Below are 24,700 nucleotides of genomic sequence, written 5' to 3'. Positions count from 1 at the left end.
ATACATTCATGAATGTACTGTCATGATATGAAACTAGCACACACACACACACACACACACACACACACACACACACACACACACACACACACACACACACACACACACACACACACACACACACACACACACAAACAGGCTTTGTTCACATTGAAGGTCAATTCTGATCTTTTCATGTCCATGCGAATAGTGAAATTCCAAAATGTTCGTATTAGACCTTATTTCCTAAGTGCAAATAAATACTATGTGTGCTATCTTATTTCCTAAGTGCAAATAAATACTATGTGTGCTATCTTATTTCCTAAGTGCAAATAAATACTATGTGTGCTATCTTATTTCCTAAGTGCAAATAAATACTATGTGTGCAATCTTATTTCCTAAGTGCAAATAAATACTATGTGTGCTATCTTATTTCCTAAGTGCAAATAAATACTATGTGTGCTATCTTATTTCCTAAGTGCAAATAAATACTATGTGTGCTATGATGTTGTAGTGAAAGTGCTGAGACTAAAGTACTGCACTCCATTTGTCCTCAATGTCTTGAAGGCAAGGCTGTTATTAAAGCTGGGATGCACAGATGTTGATGCACAGATGTTGAGTGACTTTTGAGCTGCTCTGGGTTTATTTGTTCTCCACTAGTATGGGAGTGGAGATGGCAGCAAAGGAAATGCATGCTGGGAGTTTCAACAATGAGAAGAGAGCTCAATTAATGTGTGGTCCTTCAGCTGACAAAAAGGTTTCTTTTTTTATGGGGAGCCTAAATTGATGAACCTGACTCTGGCCAGATCCTTGTAGTTGGCTGAGCTCCACACAAGGATCTGGGATGGAAGGCAATGCAAACTCCTTCAAATAATGAACCAATCAGGATCGCCGGGCGGGATCTCATAGATGTGACGTAGCGCCAAAGCGACTGTTTGATTGAAACAAGAATGGTGTGCTGAGTGCTATTGCCACATGGATCATCTTCTGACATTGCTGTAAAAGTTCTCTCACTTTTGGCTCTGTCGTTATCCAATATGTCGGCTATTCTGCTTTGGATTTCCCAGCGTGGCGGCTTGATCACCACCATGTGAGTGCTTGAAGTAGCACGTGGTTCAAGATAACAGACAAGTGCTTTATCCAATCACATCCAAGGATTTGTTTACAAGGCCGCGCCTTCTGAAATACATCTCCTATTGAGAAGTCCCACATCCTTGTGTGGGGCTCAGCCAACTACAAGGAATTGGTGAGAGTCAGTAAATGCGTCACCAGTACTTGTTGACTTGTGTCCGCTAACATTCGCAGAGAGGGGATAAAATGGTGGATTGGTGTGAGCCTGGATGGCTGTGGGGTCAAACCCAGGCCAGGGTGTGCACCCGTGGGCCGGCAGCACAAAGGACAAAAGCAACACCCGCAGGCTGATGTCAGAGGAACAATTGAGTGATTGATGTTTTGCAGGAAAAGGAAGTGGAAAAACAAAATGGGAGGAAAAATAAGCAGAGACTGAGTGCAAAGGTGAAGTCATGCTAGTCTGGCTCTGGTGTTGACACCTGTGTGTGTGTCAGAGTCACTAACCTCTGGTGCTGACACCTGTGTGTGTGTCAGAGTCACTAACCTCTGGTGTTGACACCTGTGTGTGTGTCAGAGTCACTAACCTCTGGTGTTGACACCTGTGTGTGTGTCAGAGTCACTAACCTCTGGTGCTGACACCTGTGTGTTTTCTGTCAGAGTCACTAACCTCTGGTGCTGACACCTGTGTGTGTGTCAGAGTCACTAACCTCTGGTGCTGACACCTGTGTGTGTGTCAGAGTCACTAACCTCTGGTGCTGACACCTGTGTGTGTGTCAGAGTCACTAACCTCTGGTGTTGACCCCTGTGTGTGTGTCAGAGTCACTAACCTCTGGTGCTGACACCTGTGTGTGTGTGTCAGAGTCACTAACCTCTGGTGCTGACACCTGTGTGTGTGTCAGAGTCACTAACCTCTGGTGCTGACACCTGTGTGTGTGTCAGAGTCACTAACCTCTGGTGTTGACACCTGTGTGTGTGTCAGAGTCACTAACCTCTGGTGTTGACACCTGTGTGTGTGTCAGAGTCACTAACCTCTGGTGCTGACACCTGTGTGTGTGTCAGAGTCACTAACCTCTGGTGTTGACCCCTGTGTGTGTGTCAGAGTCACTAACCTCTGGTGTTGACACCTGTGTGTGTGTCAGAGTCACTAACCTCTGGTGTTGACACCTGTGTGTGTGTCAGAGTCACTAACCTCTGGTGTTGACACCTGTGTGTGTGTCAGAGTCACTAACCTCTGGTGCTGACACCTGTGTGTGTGTCAGAGTCACTAACCTCTGGTGCTGACACCTGTGTGTGTGTCAGAGTCACTAACCTCTGGTGTTGACACCTGTGTGTGTGTCAGAGTCACTAACCTCTGGTGTTGACACCTGTGTGTGTGTCAGAGTCACTAACCTCTGGTGTTGACACCTGTGTGTGTGTCAGAGTCACTAACCTCTGGTGCTGACACCTGTGTGTGTGTCAGAGTCACTAACCTCTGGTGTTGACACCTGTGTGTGTGTCAGAGTCACTAACCTCTGGTGCTGACACCTGTGTGTGTGTCAGAGTCACTAACCTCTGGTGTTGACCCCTGTGTGTGTGTCAGAGTCACTAACCTCTGGTGCTGACACCTGTGTGTGTGTGTCAGAGTCACTAACCTCTGGTGCTGACACCTGTGTGTGTGTCAGAGTCACTAACCTCTGGTGCTGACACCTGTGTGTGTGTCAGAGTCACTAACCTCTGGTGTTGACACCTGTGTGTGTGTCAGAGTCACTAGCCTCTGGTGCTGACACCTGTGTGTGTGTGTCAGAGTCACTAACCTCTGGTGCTGACACCTGTGTGTGTGTCAGAGTCACTAACCTCTGGTGCTGACACCTGTGTGTGTGTCAGAGTCACTAACCTCTGGTGTTGACACCTGTGTGTGTGTCAGAGTCACTAACCTCTGGTGTTGACACCTGTGTGTGTGTCAGAGTCACTAACCTCTGGTGCTGACACCTGTGTGTGTGTCAGAGTCACTAACCTCTGGTGTTGACACCTGTGTGTGTGTCAGAGTCACTAACCTCTGGTGTTGACACCTGTGTGTGTGTCAGAGTCACTAACCTCTGGTGTTGACACCTGTGTGTGTGTCAGAGTCACTAACCTCTGGTGTTGACACCTGTGTGTGTGTCAGAGTCACTAACCTCTGGTGTTGACACCTGTGTGTGTGTCAGAGTCACTAACCTCTGGTGTTGACACCTGTGTGTGTGTCAGAGTCACTAACCTCTGGTGTTGACACCTGTGTGTGTGTCAGAGTCACTAACCTCTGGTGTTGACACCTGTGTGTGTGTCAGAGTCACTAACCTCTGGTGTTGACACCTGTGTGTGTGTCAGAGTCACTAACCTCTGGTGTTGACACCTGTGTGTGTGTCAGAGTCACTAACCTCTGGTGTTGACACCTGTGTGAGTGTCAGAGTCACTAACCTCTGGTGTTGACACCTGTGTGTGTGTCAGAGTCACTAACCTCTGGTGTTGACACCTGTGTGTGTGTCAGAGTCACTAACCTCTGGTGCTGACACCTGTGTGTGTGTCAGAGTCACTAACCTCTGGTGTTGACACCTGTGTGTGTGTCAGAGTCACTAACCTCTGGTGTTGACACCTGTGTGTGTGTCAGAGTCACTAACCTCTGGTGTTGACACCTGTGTGTGTGTCAGAGTCACTAACCTCTGGTGTTGACACCTGTGTGTGTGTCAGAGTCACTAACCTCTGGTGTTGACACCTGTGTGTGTGTCAGAGTCACTAACCTCTGGTGTTGACACCTGTGTGTGTGTCAGAGTCACTAGCCTCTGGTGTTGACACCTGTGTGTGTGTCAGAGTCACTAACCTCTGGTGTTGACACCTGTGTGTGTGCCAGAGTCACTAACCTCTGGTGTTGACACCTGTGTGTGTGTCAGAGTCACTAACCTCTGGTGTTGACACCTGTGTGTGTGTCAGAGTCACTAACCTCTGGTGTTGACACCTGTGTGTGTGTCAGAGTCACTAACCTCTGGTGTTGACACCTGTGTGTGTGTCAGAGTCACTAACCTCTGGTGTTGACACCTGTGTGTGTGTCAGAGTCACTAACCTCTGGTGTTGACACCTGTGTGTGTGTCAGAGTCACTAACCTCTGGTGTTGACACCTGTGTGTGTGTCAGAGTCACTAACCTCTGGTGTTGACACCTGTGTGTCAGAGTCACTAACCTGTGCTTCATATTCCATCTGCTTTCTCTTTTAAAGGGGAACTGCACTGTTTTTGGGGGGGAAATTGTTTTCTATCGTTCACAATAATTATGAAAGACATAACGAAAAATGCATTTTTTATATGCAAACGTGAATAAAGGCCAATTGAAGGTCTTTTATTTCGCCCATAAAATCCAATAAATAACCAACCAAATACCGCCAACAATACTCCATTTATATTTGTTGACTTCAACAATAACAAGTATTAGTGATAGTGTTATTATAAATATGAACAAGTATTAGTCATATTGTTATTATAAATATTAACAAGTATTAGTCATATTGTTATTATAAATATTAACAAGTATTAGTGATATTGTTATTATAAATATTAACAGGTATTAGTCATATTGTTATTATAAATATGAACAAGTATTAGTGATATTGTTATTATAAATATTAACAAGTATTAGTGATATTGTTATTATAAATATTAACAAGTATTAGTGATATTGTTATTACAAATATTAACAAGTATTAGTCATATTGCTATTATAAATATTAACAAGCATTAGTGATATTGTTATTATAAATATTAACAAGTATTAGTGATATTGTTATAATAAATATTAACAAGTATTAGTGATATTGTTATTACAAATATTAACAAGTATTAGTGATATTGTTATTATAAATATTAACAAGTATTAGTCGTATTGTTATTATAAATATTAACAAGTATTAGTGATATTGTTATTAGAAATATTAACAAGTATTAGTCGTATTGTTATTATAAATATTAACATGTATTAGTCGTATTGTTATTATAAATATGAACAAGTATTAGTGATATTGTTATTATAAATATGAACAAGTATTAGTGATATTGTTATTATAAATATTAACAAGTATTAGTGATATTGTTATCATAAGTGCTAACGCAGACAAACTATTCATAGTGGTGCCATGATCACAAGCTTGTCTGCCAATGTTGACATCACCGGGCCAAGTGATTAGTGATTCTCATCATTTGGATGGCTGGCCTAATACGTTTAGCAATATAGTGTATATACTTACATCATGTATGTAACCTTAATGGAGGTCTTTTGATGTTCTTTGAAGGACTTTAGAGGCAGACTAGAGCATCTCAAATAGGCTTCATTGTAAGCGGACTTTTGATCACATTTATTTAGTATTGGAATTCATAAAAAAAGAAAAAACACATGTATTCTTGTCTTACATAATGATTGTGAATGATAGGCAAAATTCCCAAAAAAGTGCAGTTCTCCTTTAAGGACTAGAGAAGACCTGGGGTGTGGCAGTCAGTTCTCCTTTATAGACTAGAGAAGACCTGGGGTGTGACAGTCAGTTCTCCTTTATAGACTAGAGAAGACCTGGGGTGTGGCAGTCAGTTCTCCTTTATAGACTAGAGAAGACCTGGGGTGTGGCAGTCAGTTCTCCTTTATAGACTAGAGAAGACCTGGGGTGTGACAGTCAGTTCTCCTTTATAGACTAGAGAAGACCTGGGGTGTGGCAGTCAGTTCTCCTTTATAGACTAGAGAAGACCTGGGGTGTGGCAGTCATTTATGAGCTGATTAGTCTTAATGATCTTCCTGGTGGGGCCGGTTACACACCCTAACCTTTGCAAGCTGGGCACCCAGTTGGTTTCATCAAAACAGAAGAAAAAGACACACACACACACACACACACACACACACACACACACACACACACACACACACACACACACACACACACACACACACACACACACACACACACACACACACACACACACACACACACACACACACAACCTCTGATTCTCCTCTTTCTCTTCAGGTGTGACAGTCTTCTTCTGCTTGAGATATTCAATGAAGGCGTTCTGCTTGGTTACAACCTGAGAGAGACAAAGTAGTGTTGAGTGTTCATTGATAAGTTGACTAGTGTGATGGACACACCTGTTAGTAGTGTTGAGTGTTCATTGATAAGTTGACTAGTGTGATGGACACACCTGTTAGTAGTGTTGAGTGTTCATTGATAAGTTGACTAGTGTGATGGACACACCTGTTAGTAGTGTTGAGTGTTCATTGATAAGTTGACTAGTGTGATGGACACACCTGTTAGTAGTGTTGAGTGTTCATTGATAAGTTGACTAGTGTGATGGACACACCTGTTAGTAGTGTTGAGTGTTCATTGATAAGTTGACTAGTGTGATGGACACACCTGTTAGTAGTGTTGAGTGTTCATTGATAAGTTGACTAGTGTGATGGACACACCTGTTAGTAGTGTTGAGTGTTCATTGATAAGTTGACTAGTGTGATGGACACACCTGTTAGTAGTGTTGAGTGTTCATTGATAGGATTGACTAGTGTGATGGACACACCTGTTAGTAGTGTTGAGTGTTCATTGATAGGATTGACTAGTGTGATGGACACACCTGTTTCTGAATCATGTCTCTCTGGCTCACAGAGTTGAGGGCTTGCTCTTTCTTGGCTTCTGCGGCTTGTTTCTTCTTCTTCTTCTGCTGCTCTCGGAGCTGTTGGATCCTCTGGAGCTGCTCCTGGATGGACGCGGCCTGGATGGTCACCACGTTCCCCATCTACATTGTGAGAGGATGAGGACATAAACCATCTACATTGTGAGAGGATGAGGACATAAACCATCTACATTGTGAGAGGATGAGGACATAAACCATCTACATTGTGACAGGATGAGGACATAAACCATCTACATTGTGAGAGGATGAGGACATAAACCATCTACATTGTGAGAGGATGAGGACATAAACCATCTACATTGTGAGAGGATGAGGACATAAACCATCTACATTGTGAGAGGATGAGGACATAAACCATCTACATTGTGAGAGGATGAGGACATAAACCATCTACATTGTGAGAGGATGAGGACATAAACCATCTACATTGTGAGAGGATGAGGACATAAACCATCTACATTGTGAGAGGATGAGGACATAAACCATCTACATTGTGAGAGGATGAGGACATAAACCATCTACATTGTGAGAGGATGAGGACATAAACCATCTACATTGTGAGAGGATGAGGACATAAACCATCTACATTGTGAGAGGATGAGGACATAAACCATCTACATTGTGAGAGGATGAGGACATAAACCATCTACATTGTGAGAGGATGAGGACATAAACCATCTACATTGTGAGAGGATGAGGACATAAACCATCTACATTGTGAGAGGATGAGGACATAAACCATCTACATTGTGAGAGGATGAGGACATAAACCATCTACATTGTGAGAGGATGAGGACATAAACCATCTACATTGTGAGAGGATGAGGACATAAACCATCTACATTGTGAGAGGATGAGGACATAAACCATCTACATTGTGAGAGGATGAGGACATAAACCTGCTACTCCCACACTCCTTGGGGTTTTTTTTGGCGCCGTTGACCAAGGCGATTGAAGACAGTGACTCAATGGTCTATCAGAGGGACTACATGCTACTTTCATCTTCATTTGTTACTAAAGCCTTTTTTGACACTGAATTTTCTGCGTTGGAATTTTGTGAACTGAATTTTGAATCCAATTATGCTGACAACTTCATTGAATACAAATTAGTGAGCAAAATGTGTTAAAATACATTGTTTGAAAATTCAGTGTAAAAAAATGAGTGCAGATATTTACTTCCAGTAAATTGATTGAAGCAATGGATCCTGTCTCAGAACCAACTAATGAGGTGATTCACTCATCATTGAACCAAAGTGAATCTTCAGTTTTGAAGCAATATTTCTGCACTGGTTTTTGTATTTACCAATTTTTTATTTTTTTTTACACTGATTTTTTACACACATTTAATTGATTCAATGAAATTGTTAGCATCATTTGACGTGACAAAATGAGTTGGCAAAACAATGTGATTTAGGAGCCATTACCTCTCCTCCCTGAGCTGACTTGGTCTGTTGTATGTGAATAGGCAGCTGCAGTTTGAAGTGCTGTGGTACAGATGTGCCACTGGGAGTCTGCAGCTGGGCCAGCACCTTCAGCATCAACCACAAGAAACACTCATGGGTTAATAATATGACTAGAGAAATAGTGCGTGACAATAAGTTTCCCCTATACCTGATTTGAGGTATGCAAAGTAATATAGTATCACATAACAGGGGTGCAAAAAAGAATGAATTGTGATTCTTACTTGTAACCATTCTTAATCTATTCAAAAATATCAAACATCCATTTAAAAAAACTAATAAAATAACTGTCCTGTACAGCCACTCAGGCAAATCATATTGTTGATGTATACCAGAGCTGGGCAAATATTTTGACTTGGGGGCCACTTTTAGAGAAAAAATGTGTCTGGGGGCCAAGGTGTATGTGTGTATAAATGATATATACACATTTAGCTGTAAAAACCTGCTGTACAGTTTGTGTGTTTGGATCCCTTTTTCCCAGGAACACTAACACCAAAAGTCACAATGTCCCATAGACTTCTAAAAAAGTTATGACAGACCACCTCAAAAGAAAACGGAATGGAATTATACAGTTTTTTACTGAATGGGACACCCAAAATGTACATGAAAATAAAAAAAGTGTGATTTACAATAATAACTATGAACAATAAAAGACTGAATATTAACAACATACGAACATCTTTTACTTGTCAGAGCAGCTCCTCCATAGTTGTGTATCTTTTACAATCTAGCAAAACACAACAAACATGTAACAAACAGCAAAATATGAATTTAAAGTGTAATAAACACCTACAATGTGATATATTATCACGTACAAATGTGCTTCCACATCTGTTTCTGACATGTGTGTTTGGGGCTGGCTGCTCTGGAAATACTCTGCTTTGTTCCTGGTCTGAGCTGCTGTCACCTAGATTACCCTAATAACTCCTATAACACCCATTGAAATACTTTCTAGAGTTGAAGACTTAAACCCTAATAACTCCTATAACACCCATTGAAATACTTTCTAGAGTTGAAGACTTAAACCCTAATAACTCCTATAACACCCATTGAAATACTTTCTAGAGTTGAAGACTTAAACCCTAATAACTCCTATAACACCCTTTGAAATACTTTCTAGAGTTGAAGACTTCAACCCTAATAACTCCTATAACACCCATTGAAATACTTTCTAGAGTTGAAGACTTAAACCCTAATAACTCCTATAACACCCATTGAAATACTTTCTAGAGTTGAAGACTTAAACCCTAATAACTCTTATAACACCCATTGAAATACTTTCTATAGTTGAAGACTTAAACCCTAATAACTCCTATAACACCCATTGAAATACTTTCTAGAGTTGAAGACTTAAACCCTAATAACTCCTACAACACCCATTGAAATACTTTCTAGAGTTGAAGACTTAAACCCTAATAACTCCTATAACACCCATTGAAATACTTTCTAGAGTTGAAGACTTAAACCCTAATAACTCCTACAACACCCATTGAAATAACTAAAGGGCTTGCGAACGCTTGCAAAAAGAAAAATTATTTATATAGGACTTTTTTTAGGCATCAAACCATAGAAACAGAACAAAAGTACAAAACATATAAAAATAAATTAACCAGCATATTAAGAGCAAGCAGAAAAGAATACACCACCAAACTATTAATCCAAAAGAAAAGTGATATAAAGGGAATTTGGAAGGTATTAAATACAATTATTGGGCATGGTTCAAACAGTCCTTGTTATCCAGAGTTTTTTGTTGAGAACGACCAAATCATAAGTGACAAGAAGATGATTGCTGACGGCTTCAATATGTTTTTTGTTAAAGTTGGGCCTGAGCTGGCAAAAAAAATCCCAATTAATGATGTACAGCCTATGGAACTTATTGGAAAAAATCCTTACTCGATGTTCCTTACTCCGACTGTCGAAAAGGAAGTTTTAGAGATTATTCATAAAAGCAAGAACAAAACATCACGTGACATTTATGACCTCGACATGAGGACGGCCCGGAATGTAGCGGAAGAAATCATCAAACCATTCACATACATCTGCAATTTATCTTTTCAACTTGGACAATTTCCTTCACAAATGAAACTCTCAAAAGTCATCCCCATCTTCAAATCTGGAGACAAACACCACTTCACAAATTACCGGCCCGTCTCCCTTCTGCCACAGTTGTCAAAAATTTTGGAAAAATTATTTGATAATAGACTTCGTGGCTTCATTGAAAAACACACATTATTATCTGATTGTCAATATGGGTTCCGACAAAATAGGTCAACTTCATTAGCTTTAAGTGATCTAATAGAGAACATTACTAATGGTATCGAGAAAAACAAATTTGTTTTAGGAATTTTTATTGACCTGCAAAAGGCTTTCGATACCATTGATCACCAGATTTTGGTAAACAAACTGGAAAACTATGGCATAAGGGGAGTGGCAGGGAAATGGCTGAAGAGCTACTTGAATGAGAGACAGCAGATTGTTCAGATCGACCAACATCAATCTACACTCATGAACATAACCTGTGGAGTCCCCCAGGGGTCGATACTGGGACCCACACTATTTATAATGTATATCAATGAAATATGTAAAGTATCAACACTGCTGAAGTTCATCCTCTTTGCTGACGACACAACCATTACATGTGCAGGTGACGACGTTAAGCAACTTCTGGCCTCTGTAACTGAGGAGATGATCAAGTTAAAAACTTGGTTTAATACCAACAAATTGTCTCTCAATTTAAAGAAGACCAAAATCATGCTCTTTAGCAATCGCAAAAGTGAAATACCCATCAGGATTGTTATTGATGATACACCAATAGAATATGTTCAACAAAATTCATTCTTAGGAGTGGTAATAGATGAAAATATATCATGGAAGCCTCATATAAGTTACCTGAGGACAAAAGTTGCTAAATGTGTTGGAATGATGAGGAGATCATGTCATTTATTGAACACCAATGCTCTGCTTTTATTGTATCATTCATTTATTATGTCATATCTAAACTATTGTGTTGAAGTCTGGGGAAATTGTTATAAATCCCATCTACAGCCTTTAGTCACTCTGCAGAAAAAGGCCATTAGGATTGTGTCCAATGTTCACTACTTACATCATTCAAATCCACTATTCATGGAGTTAAAGCAACTTAAACTGCACGATGTGATCAATTTTAAAACTGCTCAAATGATGTTTAGGGCATCCCAAAACTCTCTACCATCCAATATACAAAACCTATTCCAGGATAGAGATGCTCATCATAGTTACAGTCTAAGAGGAAACAACAAATTATATTTGCCTAAATTTAGAACAACTTTAAAATCAATGTGCATTTCAGTGCGTGGAGTCAGTCTGTGGAACAACTTAGGGGACCAGTTAAAAACCTGTTCTAACATGATTACATTTAAAAGACTGTTTAAAAAAGAAGTACTGAAGAAGTACGAGGAGGAAAGAGAGTGATGCCCTCAGCACAGAGCCATGGGAGAGAGGTGTATGGTCAGAGAGTGTTTGGGCCCGTGTGTGTGTGTGTGTGTGTGTGTGTGTGTGTGTGTGTGTGTGTTTTGTCTCGTCTTGTCTTGTTTTATAGTAACAGTGGTACTATTGTATTGTTAGTGTACAGGAGCTTTTCTTGTTTTTGTTTGTATAGTATTGTTCTTGTATTATATTGTTTATGTTAAATGTGGAATGAGTGAGAGGGGTTGGGATATTATAAGCATTTGCTTCATCCAACCCCTTTTCAAGCCTTGCATAAATGTCCCTGCCAAAATGTTTAAAAAAAAAAGTGTGTGTTGTACTGTGCAGGTTTGAAATAAATAATTCAAAAAAAAAAAAAAAAGAAATACTTTCTAGAGTTGAAGACTTAAACCCTAATAACTCCTATAACACCCATTGAAATACTTTCTAGAGTTGAAGACTTCAACAGAGCACATCATAATGGTGTTAAAGTTGAAAATGTTATCGGGCCTCATGTATGTTGCCCAGGTCTGATGTAGATGATCTATATCTGCTGTACACATTTACTTTACAAAAGAGAAGTGTTGGATACTTCTCTTGTTGCCTTATTTGTATTTGACTTTATTAAATGTTTGGGTAGGATTTTATTAAACAAACATTCTTTATTATTTGAAGTAATATAGAAATGATTGATCTCCTCTATGGAGGAATGCAGTTCATCATAGAACTGGCACCCAATGGTATTAAAAAGTAGGGATTTTGAACGGAGAATGGATCGTCAATGGAATGGAACGGTGTGGTGCCCAAAGATTGACAGCCCTATGATGTATATTGTGAGTTAAAGTTAAAGCGTCATGTTTGGGGCAAAAGGATGCAAACTTTGCAATGAACTTGAACATTTGATGAGTTGGCAATGGTACCTGGACCTGCTGCTGCAGCCCAGACACGATGAGCTGGGGTGTCTTGGCACTTCCCGCCTGCAGCGAGGTGGGAGACTGAATGGGCATGTGGGCCTGCGTCTGTGAGGGTAACTGGCCTTGTGGCGTGCTGCTGGTGGTCAGGCTTGCCACCCCCGGCTGGACGGGGGCGGCCGCCTGTTGAGCAGGCTGGGCTGGTGTTTTGGTGGAGTCCGAGTTGGGCTGACCGGAGGGTGTGGTGGCTGCAGGGACAAATGAAGGGAGTTAAGACCGTGGCCCTCCAGCTTGAATGACTGCGCATACCTGCGTTGGACGTGGGCGTGGCCACGGTGGACGGCGGCGTGAAGAGGAAACGCTGCACCTGACCGTTGGGCAGTGTGGCCTGCATGAGCTGCTGGCCAGGACCGGGGATGACGGTGATGCCGTGAGGTATGACCTGAAGCTGGCCAGTGGTCTGGCCCTGACCATGGATCATCAGAGTCACAGCTTGGTGAGTGCCGCCCACACCTGGCTGGCGGTCCACACTTGAGCCGGCCTGCTGCTTCTGCGAAGAGTAGGAGCAGAACAAGGACGCTTTGACTACAAAGATTACTAACAAACATCGTTATTTAAGGAGCGCTACTTCTACCATACACGTCAAATCCAACGCTGCCTTGTTATGCTACCTGGGTTGCGCCTGACATCACACACTTTGTGATCACTCCAGCAGGACTGAGAGCAAACTACCTCTAGTTAAACAAACAAATCAATTGACTCAAAAATCGCTCCAAAGTAAGACTCCACTTTTCCAAAAATGTGCTGGATGCTAATTTACATTGGCTTTGCTATTGACATGCGACAGATTAGCATTAGCAATTGTACATGGCAGTTTTCACCTCCAAAATTGTTAATAGAAACTAAAATTAAGATGCACGTTACAATCAAACAGCTGATGTGTAATAAGTAGGGATGTATATGGTTAGGATCTGATCGATATCATTATCGCTAATACCATTATTCATCGGTACTATTTGTCATTTGTGCAAATAAAGATGTGAAACAATTCATTTGTATAAGCACAAGAGGTTGTGCACCAGCAACATCATGATATAACATCTCACAGCAGGGAAGTATTTGATCAACACCTGCTTTTTAGGTCAATTATGTTTGCAGTGCAAGAAGCAATCCAGTGGTAAAGACCACACAGATTTCTATTCAGTACAATTAACCTCAGTATATGCATCCATTCTACCGCTTGTAACATTTCAAATCATATTAATAAGAGAATAAATACAAAGTAAAATAATATTAATGTATGGTATTCATAATGATTCACAGACCTTTAACATGATATATATAATAATATAAATCAATGCAATCAATTAGCATGCTAGGTGGGTGTGCATTTTGTACAAATAGTAATTGTTATTTGTGTTTATGTTGCACACAGACTCATTTGAGTGACGGACCGGAAGCCAATGTTGACAGCCATCGACATATCTGATTATTCAAAATGTTTTTTTTAGTGGATTAATATCGGCCTGTGGATTAGTGGATGACTTAGATGGTGGGCTTGATGAAGTTAAATAGCCTTGGCTTCAAACACACTTTGGGGACTAGAAGTAAATACTGGTGTGTTACAAACTTTGCCGTGGTGCTGCTTCCATATTTGTGATTATTCCAAGCAGATTATCATCAATCCGTGCGTCGCAGCGGCACTTGAACTGAATGTGAGAGCGGCAGTATAATTGTCCAGAATCTTAATGGTTTTCCTGGACCAACCCTATTAGGAATCAGTACCAAAAATGACCGGTGTATGGTACACATCCTTAGTGATAAATTCAATACTTACATTTTTAACACTTTTTAGGGCACGACAACAAAAAAATAAATAAACTATAGACTACTGTAATTGCAACTGAATGTCATACCTGTACTTGCAAATGAAATAATAAATACAAAATGAAACAAGATATAGAAACAGGACAGCAGTTATCATAATCAGCTCATTTTTATTATCGAAAACAATATTTATGAACACACACAAAAGTAGAGAAAATCCCCAGGTACCGTATCGGTTCTATTTTTATTATGGTATATAAAATAAAGGCAATGATTTAGGTTTATGTCTCATTTACTCACCTGCGTTAGCTGAGCGAGCTGCGACAAGGTGAGTTTAACCTGGCCGGATGTCGTAGTGGGGCTGGCTGCCACCTGGCCGGTAACCGTGGCAACCGGGCTGGCTCCGGTCACCGAGGGGGACACTGCCTGGCCTTGTAGGATCTGAGTCACTACTTGTTGACCAGCCTGACCTAAAAACAACAGCAGGAGACACACCAATGAACGCAAAGAGCTCCATTTAAGGTCAAGACAAAGTTACCTTGCTGGACCACAAGGGGTGTCTTCCCCAGAGCGCCGGTCACTGTCTTCGGACGGATCTGCACAACATTCAGATTGACAACATGTAATATGGAACATTTCTAACAAATGTTGACTATGTTACCGGTTGATGGGAGCCCGGGAGACCAGGCCGGATGCAGCGCGGCTGTAACGCTGTAAAGGTGCGAGCACCAGCCGCTGTATTGGAGGGGATGATACCGAGCACCTTCTGCTGCACAACTCCTGAACAAGACAGGTTACCATTGGTCAGAGAGCGTAGAAATTAAAAAACAGGAGAATACAGTAAACAAAAACACAAGAAGGCTAATTCAAATAACAGAAGCCTTTATTTCCTTGTTTTCTTGATTCACTTTGCAAGATGGCACTAGAGTTGAACCTTGAGTAATTGCTTCTTGGACAGGGCTCAAATTTGAGTGAATGTTTGTACAACAATATAAGTATAAATGCAGCACAGGACTGTAAATCAAACAAGGAGGTGATGACCAACTTTCTCTTGAATAACAAGACAAAACAACAACAACAAGCTGAACTGTCAAGTATGCGCTGCTCTGCCACACAGAAATCCCTTTGGTGACCTCACAAACAATCAAAATTCACAAAAATCTTTGACTTAAACAAGTAGGGCTGGGTGATATATGGAATATACTGGATATATCGCGGGTTTGTCTCTGTGCGATATAGAAAATGACTATATGGTGATATTGGCGTATACGTTCTCATGCAGTTGCTTTTAGCTGCTGGCATTACACTACACTCACTCTTTCTTGTCTCTCCTTCTCACAGAGACGTAAAACAAGCGCACCTTTTTACATACGTCACATACTGTCACGCGTGCAACGTCACACGCTCCCGCCGAGCAGAGAGGTAGCGGCATGGGTAACGCTAACAGTGATGTTAGCGGAGTGGTGCGAGTGGTAATATGAGAGAAAGAAGGTCCCAATCTGGTAACAAATGGAGGAATAATTAATTCCCAAGAAAAACAGCAGGGAGTCCATCGTCTGGCGGTGGTTTGGCTTCAAGCGGGAAGATGTTGAACAGACAACCGTAATATGTCAAGTATGCGGCAAAAGTGTTGCTACAAAAAGTAGCAGCACTGCTAATGTAGCATGACTTGAAAAGTCACCCGCTAGAGAATGAAGAGTGCTTGAAACTCCGCATGTCAACATCTCCGTTCGGTGCCACACCCACAAAATGCAGAGGCAACCATTTCCACATCAACACCGTGTGAAAAAATTAGTCAACAACAGAAGGAGATAACGTCCGCAGGAACCTACCACATAGTGAAGGACATACACTATTTGATTTCCTATCATGCAGCTCATTTTTATCTGACACTTATTGAAATATCTTGTGTGACATCATGCACAAAAGTGCACTAATAGCTTGTTTTAAAATGTCTCTGACAATCTTGCACTTTCTGTTTTGAAATGACATGAATGTTTGTGCCACTGCTTAATAACTGTTTCATAAATACACTTTTACTTGTAATTTCCCTCTCTGCATGAAAGTTTAAAAGTAGCATATATTAATGAAGGAGAATGTTTTAATGTAGACACATAGAATCATCATACTGCTGTGATTATATGCATCAAGTGTTCATTCAAGGCTAAGGCCAAATATCCACATATATATGATGTATCATGACATGGACTAAACATATCCACATATATATGGTGTATGGTGACATGGACTAAACATATCCACATATATATGATGTATCATGACATGGACTAAACATATCCACATATATATGGTGTATGGTGACATGGACTAAACATATCCACATATATATGGTGTATGGTGACATGGACTAAACATATCCACATATATATGGTGTATGGTGACATGGACTAAACATATCCACATATATATGGTGTATGGTGACATGGACTAAACATATCCACATATTAATAAAAGGCCATATCACCCAGCCTTATAAACAACCATATTGTTGCGATAATAAATATTTGAGAAAGTCAAATCCACTTCCATGAAACATGGCATAAGGAGGGACAAAGGGGGAGGTGGGGGTTAGGGGGACGTGAAAGAGGTGCCACTGAATGAAAGTAGCTCTTCTTTGTAGTGAAATAAGTCTGCTTTGGCATATTTTTCAAGAAAAGTCCGGTCTCATCACAACTAAAAGTTGCTGTGGTACAATTCTTCCATACGTGTGACCGCCATTAATGTACTCCTCGCAAATAGTCTTTTCTTCTTTTTTTTTTAACTCCATAGCAATTCCCTCCTTCTGTCAACGCTGGTCTGTTGTCTTTTTGGGAGTCGTATGGAGTTAGCAAAATGGGCATAACTTGTCAAAAGGTGTAAAAAGAGAGCTGAGAAGTGACTAGCAGTGCATATAATGAGTTGTCTCCTTCTGTTAAAAAGCTGTTGGTGAGCAGGAGTGTTGTTTCCAATGCTGACTAGGAAGGTCAAATATGAAGCAAGTCAGCAGTTATTCTGAGCTTGTGCTTTATGTCTCTCCATGGCCAACTTTGATCCCAGTCAGGGTAAATATTGGTGGGGTAGGTACATAAAAGTTGAAAGAGTGGCTGAAAGGTTAGTTGGGAGTCCCCCAACATATCTCAGTGCCTCCATACATTATTAACAGCTCTTTAACGACAAAGGGAGCGTTTCATATTTGCACACGCAAAGCTGACGGATGAAATAGAAATCAAGCCAATATCTCTCTTTTTTTTCTTTTAACCGCAAGCGGGCAGGTAAACGTGGACATCAAGAGCTTCCCTCTTCAAACAGATTCACACACATTTCTATGTGTAAGGGAACTGCCATGAGTGGAGAGGTAGACTTTTCTGGGGAAAATTGGAATCCCGCAATAGAGGGCTACCTGTCTGGGCAGCAGACCTCAGCGTAAACTTGTTTTCCCGCCTAACTTCCTTCTGCCCTGCCAAAACCAACAGTCCTGCTGGATAAATACACATGTCCATGAAATGCTCACACTCCACCTGAAAGTGAGCTTTGAAACATCACTTTCATCTGAAGAGTATTCTCTTTACAGCTAACTCCAATTCATCCGAGCTTGTGTGGCTGTAAGGGTGGTCTTGGTAGGGAACATCAATCAGCTACATGACCAACTCTATGCCAACTTGGTAAGCAGGTGACTCACCACAATAGCTGCATTCTAAACACTACTTCGATCACATCTCAGTTGGTAGAAATACCTCCTTGTGACGTTGGTATGTTGACTGTGATGATCTTGCTGTTGGCTGGAAGCGGCACCTTGGTGGTCACTACCTTTCCATCCACTGTGGTTTCAGTAATCTGAAAGGTGTGCCCGCCAGCTGCGGCCACAGTGGCCTCTGTGCCCACTTGCCATGACAAAAAAACATGGAATTATAAATGAACACCAACAGTATCACCACTAAAAAGTTTCGATAAGCATCATGAGGAAAACAAATTCAGGGTTGTTCAACTGGCGGCCAAATCCAACACCCAAGTTCAATTCAAAAGATGGGAGACAAACATTTATGCAGAAAGTTTCTACAATCATGAGAGTCCTCCTGTTGTAAAGAACAGTGTTTCTTAACCATTGTTGGCCCGCCAAAAAAGATCTAGTTGGTATGGCACAGCGGTACTCAGGTGTTGCACACTAGTGGCAGGAATGACAACAGAAAATGTCTGGAGCTTAGTCATAGACAAGTTTTTTAAGCGCAAAAATTATGACTGAAGTGGTAAAGCTGTATTTTCATTTGCACTTTAATTTTATCGACAGTTTATTTTAAAAACATTATTAATTGATTAAGAATGTATTTATTTTAGCACGGCGTATTTATTTTTATGATTATTTGTTTTTCATTAGTATTTCTTTTTGTAATCAGTCTGACCTTATAATAATAATATTTGTGATTATCCGGTTACCGTAAGTAGTTAATATGATTCAAATCAGGAGTACGATTACAGCAATAATATTTGAGTGGGCCCTGGTCCCCTCTGTAGTGGAGGTCAAAGAGGTTCAGAACCCTGGTATAGAGGAACTTGGACCACTGTAAACACATTGGCACATCCTTGAATTGACCTTGCTAGCAAGCACAGACCCCTGAGGTGTTCCTCAGGGCACCTTTTTAAGTCCTCTTCTTTTACACACATACAATTGTTTCCATAATGTAATTCATGTAACTTACTGTAAGTGTTGGTACTTCAGTCATTCTTTCACCTTCTTTAGTAAATTCAATTAAAAAAACTAAACTTGTGAGGGACTCACATTTTTGCAGTGGATTCTTAAAAATATTGATTTTTGACTAGCTTTTTTCTGCAAAAACATCTTAGTGCTCCTGTAACTCCGAGCAAATAAATCAAGCAAAAGTCAAAAGTCTAGAGTAGAATATAGAAAAAAAGACTAAAAGAGAAGGGAGTTGAATGACCTGAAGTTAGATGCATTGAGTAGCCCTCCAAGCATGAATGATTCATGTTTACAAATTTGCTTGAAAGATGTTTAAGGGTGTACCTTGTGTGCCTTGACCCTGTTTAATCCAAGTGGCAAACGATTGCTGGAAGTTCTTGTTCTGCTGATATTTGACCGGGCCGCCCACCTTGGAGGTCAGCACCACCTTAGCGCTCGCAGTTCCCTGTCCTGGCGTGGAACCCACCACGGCCTTCGGTGTCACGACGGGTGTTGCGGGAGTTCCTGTGGGAGTAGCCGTGACCGAGCCTGGTTTCTGCTCCAGACGTTTCTGAAAGGTAAGTTCATGTACACGGTATATACATCATTCAAAGAAAAACAGGAGGTTATGAACCCAATGTACTGTCATTTCTCCAAATGAATGCCTCGAACAGTCAAATCTTCTAAAGTTGCTGTGTGCTCAAAAACATTTTCCAACACTGGCTGTAGGCAACCCCTCGGAATAGTTTATCAACGCCACAAGATAACAGTATCTACATTTGGATTTCCCTTGGGATCAGCAAAGTTTCCATCTATCTAAAGCAGACCTGGGCAAATTAAGGCCCCGGGGCCGCATGGGGCCCGTTAAGCTTTTCAATCTGGCCCGCCGGACATTCCCAAATAATGTATTAGATGTTTAAGATGTAAAGTGTAGCTGCCATTATGATGTGCACTCATCTTTTATAATGATCTTCAACTATACTAAGTCTTTACATGCTTGGAATCTGCATCATATACTAGTTACTATGCTCATCTAATTACTTACTATTGGTCATCTAATTACTTACTATTGGTCATCTAATTAGTTACTATTGGTCATCTAATTACTTACTATGCTCATCTAATTAGTTACTATGGTCATCTAATTAGTTACTATGGTCATCTAATTACCGGTACTTACTATGGTCATGTAATGAGTTACTATGGTGATGTAATGAGTTACCATGGTGATGTAATGAGTTACCATGGCGATGTAATGAGTTACTATGGTGATGTAAGTCACAGCAGGTCAGACGAGGCACCAAGCAGTGTTTCCACAGAGTGTGAAATGTGGGTGTCAGGGACAGACGTGGAAGGAGATTTTGACAACAAAGATGTAAAGCTTAGTGATATATCACATATATCAGATTGTAGGTGGGGTTTTTTACACTTCACGTTCATATTTCACTGTGTTTGTTGTGTTTCGCTTGATTGTAAAATATGTGGACAGAGAGAGTTCATATATTGTCAATTTTCAATGTTTTATCCTTCATAGTTAATGTTGTAAAACCTTTATTTTCATGTACATTCAGAAAATGTCAAATTCCATTCCGTTTTTTAATGCGGCCTGTCATAACATTTTTAGCTTTCAATCAGACATTATTGTGAGGGTTTGTATTAGTGTTCCTAGAAATAGATATACCGGCTCCCCAGACACTTTTTTTTCTCTACATTCAGTCAAAATAATTGCCCAGGCCTGATATAAAGTTTCAAAAGTGGTCAGCATCCAACAGTTTTAAGTACATCTGCATTGCTGTTGGTGTGAAACTTGCTGTAGTGTTGTTTACAATCAAGTCATTAATGCTGACTCAGCAGTTTTTACATGATTGGTTCTGTGCAATTTCCTTCCTAATAAACCACCATGTGATTAAAGACAGCTATGTTTTCTTACCTACTTTTCCATGCACTCTAAATTATTATCAGGTATAATGACCTTTTACATTTCAGAAGTAACAAACCGCTGTTTTGTGGTTCAGGTAAATAAGCAGGGGTGTCAAAAATTGTTTTATTTTCGAATGACTCGCGATTCTTATGTGTATTGTGTAACGATTCTTAACCGATTAAAAAAAATCAAAAATTGATTTAAAAAGACAAAAAATATGTTTTTTGTCCAGCCACTTTGGTTTTGTTTGATAACATTATACCCAAACATTTACTAGTTTTCTCTTCAGTAATACAGAAAGATATCAGAGCTATTTATGGATGAATGTAGTTCGTCATAGAACTGACATCCAATGGCATTAAAAAATAATTGATTTTGAATGGAGAATGGATTGTGAATTGAATCGTTCCCACCAATAATCAAGTGGTGCCCAAACATTCACAGTACTGTTAATAACATCCGATCTGTTATTTTTTTATTCAACCTGATTCTAAATTGTTTTAAAAAAAGAAAAAAACATTAGAATTGTTTCACTTTTCACATTTTTAAAAATACATTTTAGGCCATCTCTATGCAACCAGAAGTAGCTTTTCTAACCACTAAGCTGTTTCCAAAACGTTTTATTATACCAAATAATTCATTGCGAAAATTGTTTTGAATGGAATTGTAACCTCAGGAATGGGAATGGGATGGAATGGTTCTGTGGCCAAAGATTGAACATTAGTATGGAGGGATACAACAAGGATTATATCTTCTCACCTTAGCTTGTTCAGCTGCTTGAGCTTTTTCTTTCTCGACCCTGTGTAAGAAAAGACATTTGAAGACATTTGTTTCTCCACCACTGACACAATGAGGATGTGACCTCTCTGAGAATGCTCTGATCTCCCACAGGTCCAGTTCTTCCTCAGCAACCCAGGTCTCCATCACCACTGGACCCGTCTGCTTGGCAGGCTCGGGCTTCTTGGGCCGCAAGGCACTGGAGCGCAGCCCCTTCCTCTGTGGGGTGTGGGTCTCTGAGACACACACCAAACAAAAGGTAAACGCTGTCTTCCTGGTTTGTGTGGCTCTGGGCCGCACAATACCTGGATTAAGAGATTACGTGTTACCTTTGGGGGTCTCAGGAGCCCCGAGGGGCCAGACAATTTTGCGGATGCAGTACTCTGAACGAATGCTGTTGGGTCCCACGTCACGACGCTTGATGATCTCCGTGGTGGTGATTTCAGTGTCTGATGTCTCTGTACAAGGAGCGCTCAGTGGGGATCATTGTGGAGAGAGAACACTACAACCAGGGATGACACCCGCTATTAGTCGTCAAGAAGGCCAATAACCCATGTTTGGAGCTGATATTAAACATCAATATAACAGCAGGACAAGAGTTGTTTTTCAACATTCTTTTCAGGAAACAGTAGCAACATAATGTTTGATGTTGTGCTTAATCTAGCAGCAAAAACACCTCAGAGGAGCAGCCACATTTGCATTTCAAAATAGAGGAAATCTCCTGGGAACATTGGTCCAAATATGGGATTTCTCTACACCACATGTGTCAAGGTCAAGGCCCGGGGGCCAGATGTGTCTCGCCACTTGGAAATAATATGTATCAATAAAGTAGTGTTACATACTAAATGTATTCTTTCTTTCTATCTTGGGAGAAGAAAAATATATGTACTCCAAATGATGTTAACTTAAATATTGACTAATTATGCCAAAATACATGATCAAACATTTCAAACATTTTTAAATAGAAATAAATACTAATAATAAGCCATCAAATTGTGCAATGTAAAAGTAGCAATAGATTCCATGGTCAAATTGTGACATTTACTGTAGTTTTTACAGCATTTTTCTCTGAATGAAAAAAAACTGTACTTTTTTTACTGTAATAAACTGTGGTGCCGTTTTGGAATTTACAGTAATACACCCAAAACTCTACAGTAGTCAATTTGCGGTAAAAACAAAAAACTTACTGGCAGCTCAGGTGCCACAATTTTACTGGAAAAATGCATTTAAAAAAAAAATGTACAGTAAAAAAACAAATGAGCTGAGCTGCCTTTTTTTTTTTTTTAACCATAAAAACAGCAGTACTGTTGTTCCATTTACTGCAACTTACCATATTTTAGTTTTCAAAAAATCGACTTGTAAAATCATAAAAAACTTGTGTAATAATAGTATTCAAAGTTAGAAGCGGCCCTCTGGGGCCAAACATAACTGCGGTGTGGCCCTCAGACACCATAATAACTCACCATCTACTCAATTGTATAGCAGTTTATGGATTTCCACGTGAGGAACCCTAAAATATTGCAAATTGTGGGCTACTTCACATAGTTTATATAGTTGAGACATTTTTCCAGCTGGCTGACATCATTTCTTCCTTGATGTTACAGAAAGAATGAGAATGTGTGAGCTGCTGCCTGCGCTTCTTTACTTTTATCACAGTCTCCTATTTGTCAAAAGCTTGGATATCTTTTCTATCATCCCTATGTCTATAACCCTCCCACGCTCCCAGTCTTGTCCAGTGACTCCACTGCTGCAGTAGCAAAAGCAAACAAAATGGGCCCAGGAATATGCAAGGGAAAAGGATAAAAAGTGGATTTCCTGGCAAAAAGTGGAAGGGTAAGCAAAGGTAACGTGCTGCTGGCGACCATTACTGCAAGAAGGGCGTGGCTATTACTTATTTGTTTCACTAATTATTTCTTTGACATTTTCTATGGCTGACTATTGTATCTGCTGATGTAGTTGCAAAGAAAAAAAAGGGCGATAGAGATGAAGAAAAGGGCGATATGTGAGTTGTTGGGGTTCTACCTGTCCGTGCAGTGCTGACAGCCGCAGAGGGCTTGACGGCCATCTCGTCCCATCTTAAACAAGCCCAGAGCAATCTCAGCATCAGACTCACACCTGCCAATGTCTTCACTGTCTGCAAGCGGTATCTGCATACACAAAGTGAGGGATTACACCTGGGCTCATTTCTACAATGTGATACAGTATTGAGAGGAAAAGTGGTGTAGCTGGTGTCACGTCCATTGTGGCAGGACAGCTGACTGGCTTGTTTACAATGCACACTGCAGCATTTCTTTTATATGCAGTCTACTCCTGTTAATCAAACCCCGCAATGATATTTTCTGGGGGATGCCCATATAGCATCAGAACTTGCTGGTTGAATCAAAGTAACTTTCTCAGGGCGTCAAGGCATCTCCAAACTGGTTATTTGTTCAACCGTACACCAGGCCTGTTCCTTTTGCAGCTTTTCATTTGGCCTGCGGAACATCATCCAAATAGGCTTGATGAAACTATTCAGCGGAGAATTGCTCATGTATGCAGTACTCACGCCAGCCCGCAGGGGGAAACAGTGAGGTTTATGTGGGGCGAGTAGAAGAAAACCACTCATTTAACCCTTAAAAAATGGAAACAAATTTCCAAAATCGGACTTTTACCAGCGACTGGACAACAACCTACCGTATTTTCTGGACTATAAGGCGCACTGAAAATCCTTTTTTCCCTCAAAACTCGACAGTGCGCCTAATGCACGGAATAATTCTGGTTTTGCTTACCGACCTCAAAGCAATTTTATTTGGTACATTGTGTAATGATAAGTGTGACCAGTAGATGGTAGTCACGCATAAGAGATATGTGTAGACTGCAATATGACTCAAGTAAACAACACCAACATTTTATATTATACACATTATATGTGTTTGGGGTCATTGTCCTGTTGGAACACCCAACTGCGCCCAAGACCCAACCTCCAGGCTG

At 40.5% G+C, this 24,700-nt stretch overlaps 1 protein-coding gene across 3 annotated transcripts in view; it reads right to left on the bottom strand.

Moving 5' to 3' along the window:
* The window catches only part of LOC133570279 (nucleosome-remodeling factor subunit BPTF-like), a 69,853-nt gene that overhangs the window by 13,851 nt on the left and 31,302 nt on the right, over nt 1-24,700 (bottom strand). For all 3 annotated transcript variants that reach the window (XR_012051225.1, XM_072916324.1, XM_072916323.1), the window contains exons 15-28: nt 23,753-23,877; nt 22,060-22,188; nt 21,816-21,966; nt 21,713-21,752; nt 19,378-19,603; nt 18,095-18,241; nt 15,022-15,140; nt 14,899-14,956; nt 14,661-14,830; nt 12,843-13,083; nt 12,543-12,781; nt 8,143-8,247; nt 6,659-6,820; nt 6,036-6,118 (exon numbers count right to left, since the gene is read on the bottom strand). Coding sequence is in view for 2 of the 3 variants with exons in the window: in XM_072916324.1 (XP_072772425.1) it covers nt 6,036-6,118; nt 6,659-6,820; nt 8,143-8,247; nt 12,543-12,781; nt 12,843-13,083; nt 14,661-14,830; nt 14,899-14,956; nt 15,022-15,140; nt 18,095-18,241; nt 19,378-19,603; nt 21,713-21,752; nt 21,816-21,966; nt 22,060-22,188; nt 23,753-23,877 (1,995 nt within the window). In the remaining variant the exon portion in view is untranslated. The remainder of the gene's footprint in view (nt 1-6,035; nt 6,119-6,658; nt 6,821-8,142; nt 8,248-12,542; nt 12,782-12,842; nt 13,084-14,660; nt 14,831-14,898; nt 14,957-15,021; nt 15,141-18,094; nt 18,242-19,377; nt 19,604-21,712; nt 21,753-21,815; nt 21,967-22,059; nt 22,189-23,752; nt 23,878-24,700) is intronic.

This window comes from Nerophis lumbriciformis, linkage group LG27 (genome assembly GCF_033978685.3).
Source record: "Nerophis lumbriciformis linkage group LG27, RoL_Nlum_v2.1, whole genome shotgun sequence".
NCBI classification, from domain to species: domain Eukaryota; kingdom Metazoa; phylum Chordata; class Actinopteri; order Syngnathiformes; family Syngnathidae; genus Nerophis; species Nerophis lumbriciformis.
This window is presented reverse-complemented; position numbering and strand designations above follow the sequence as displayed.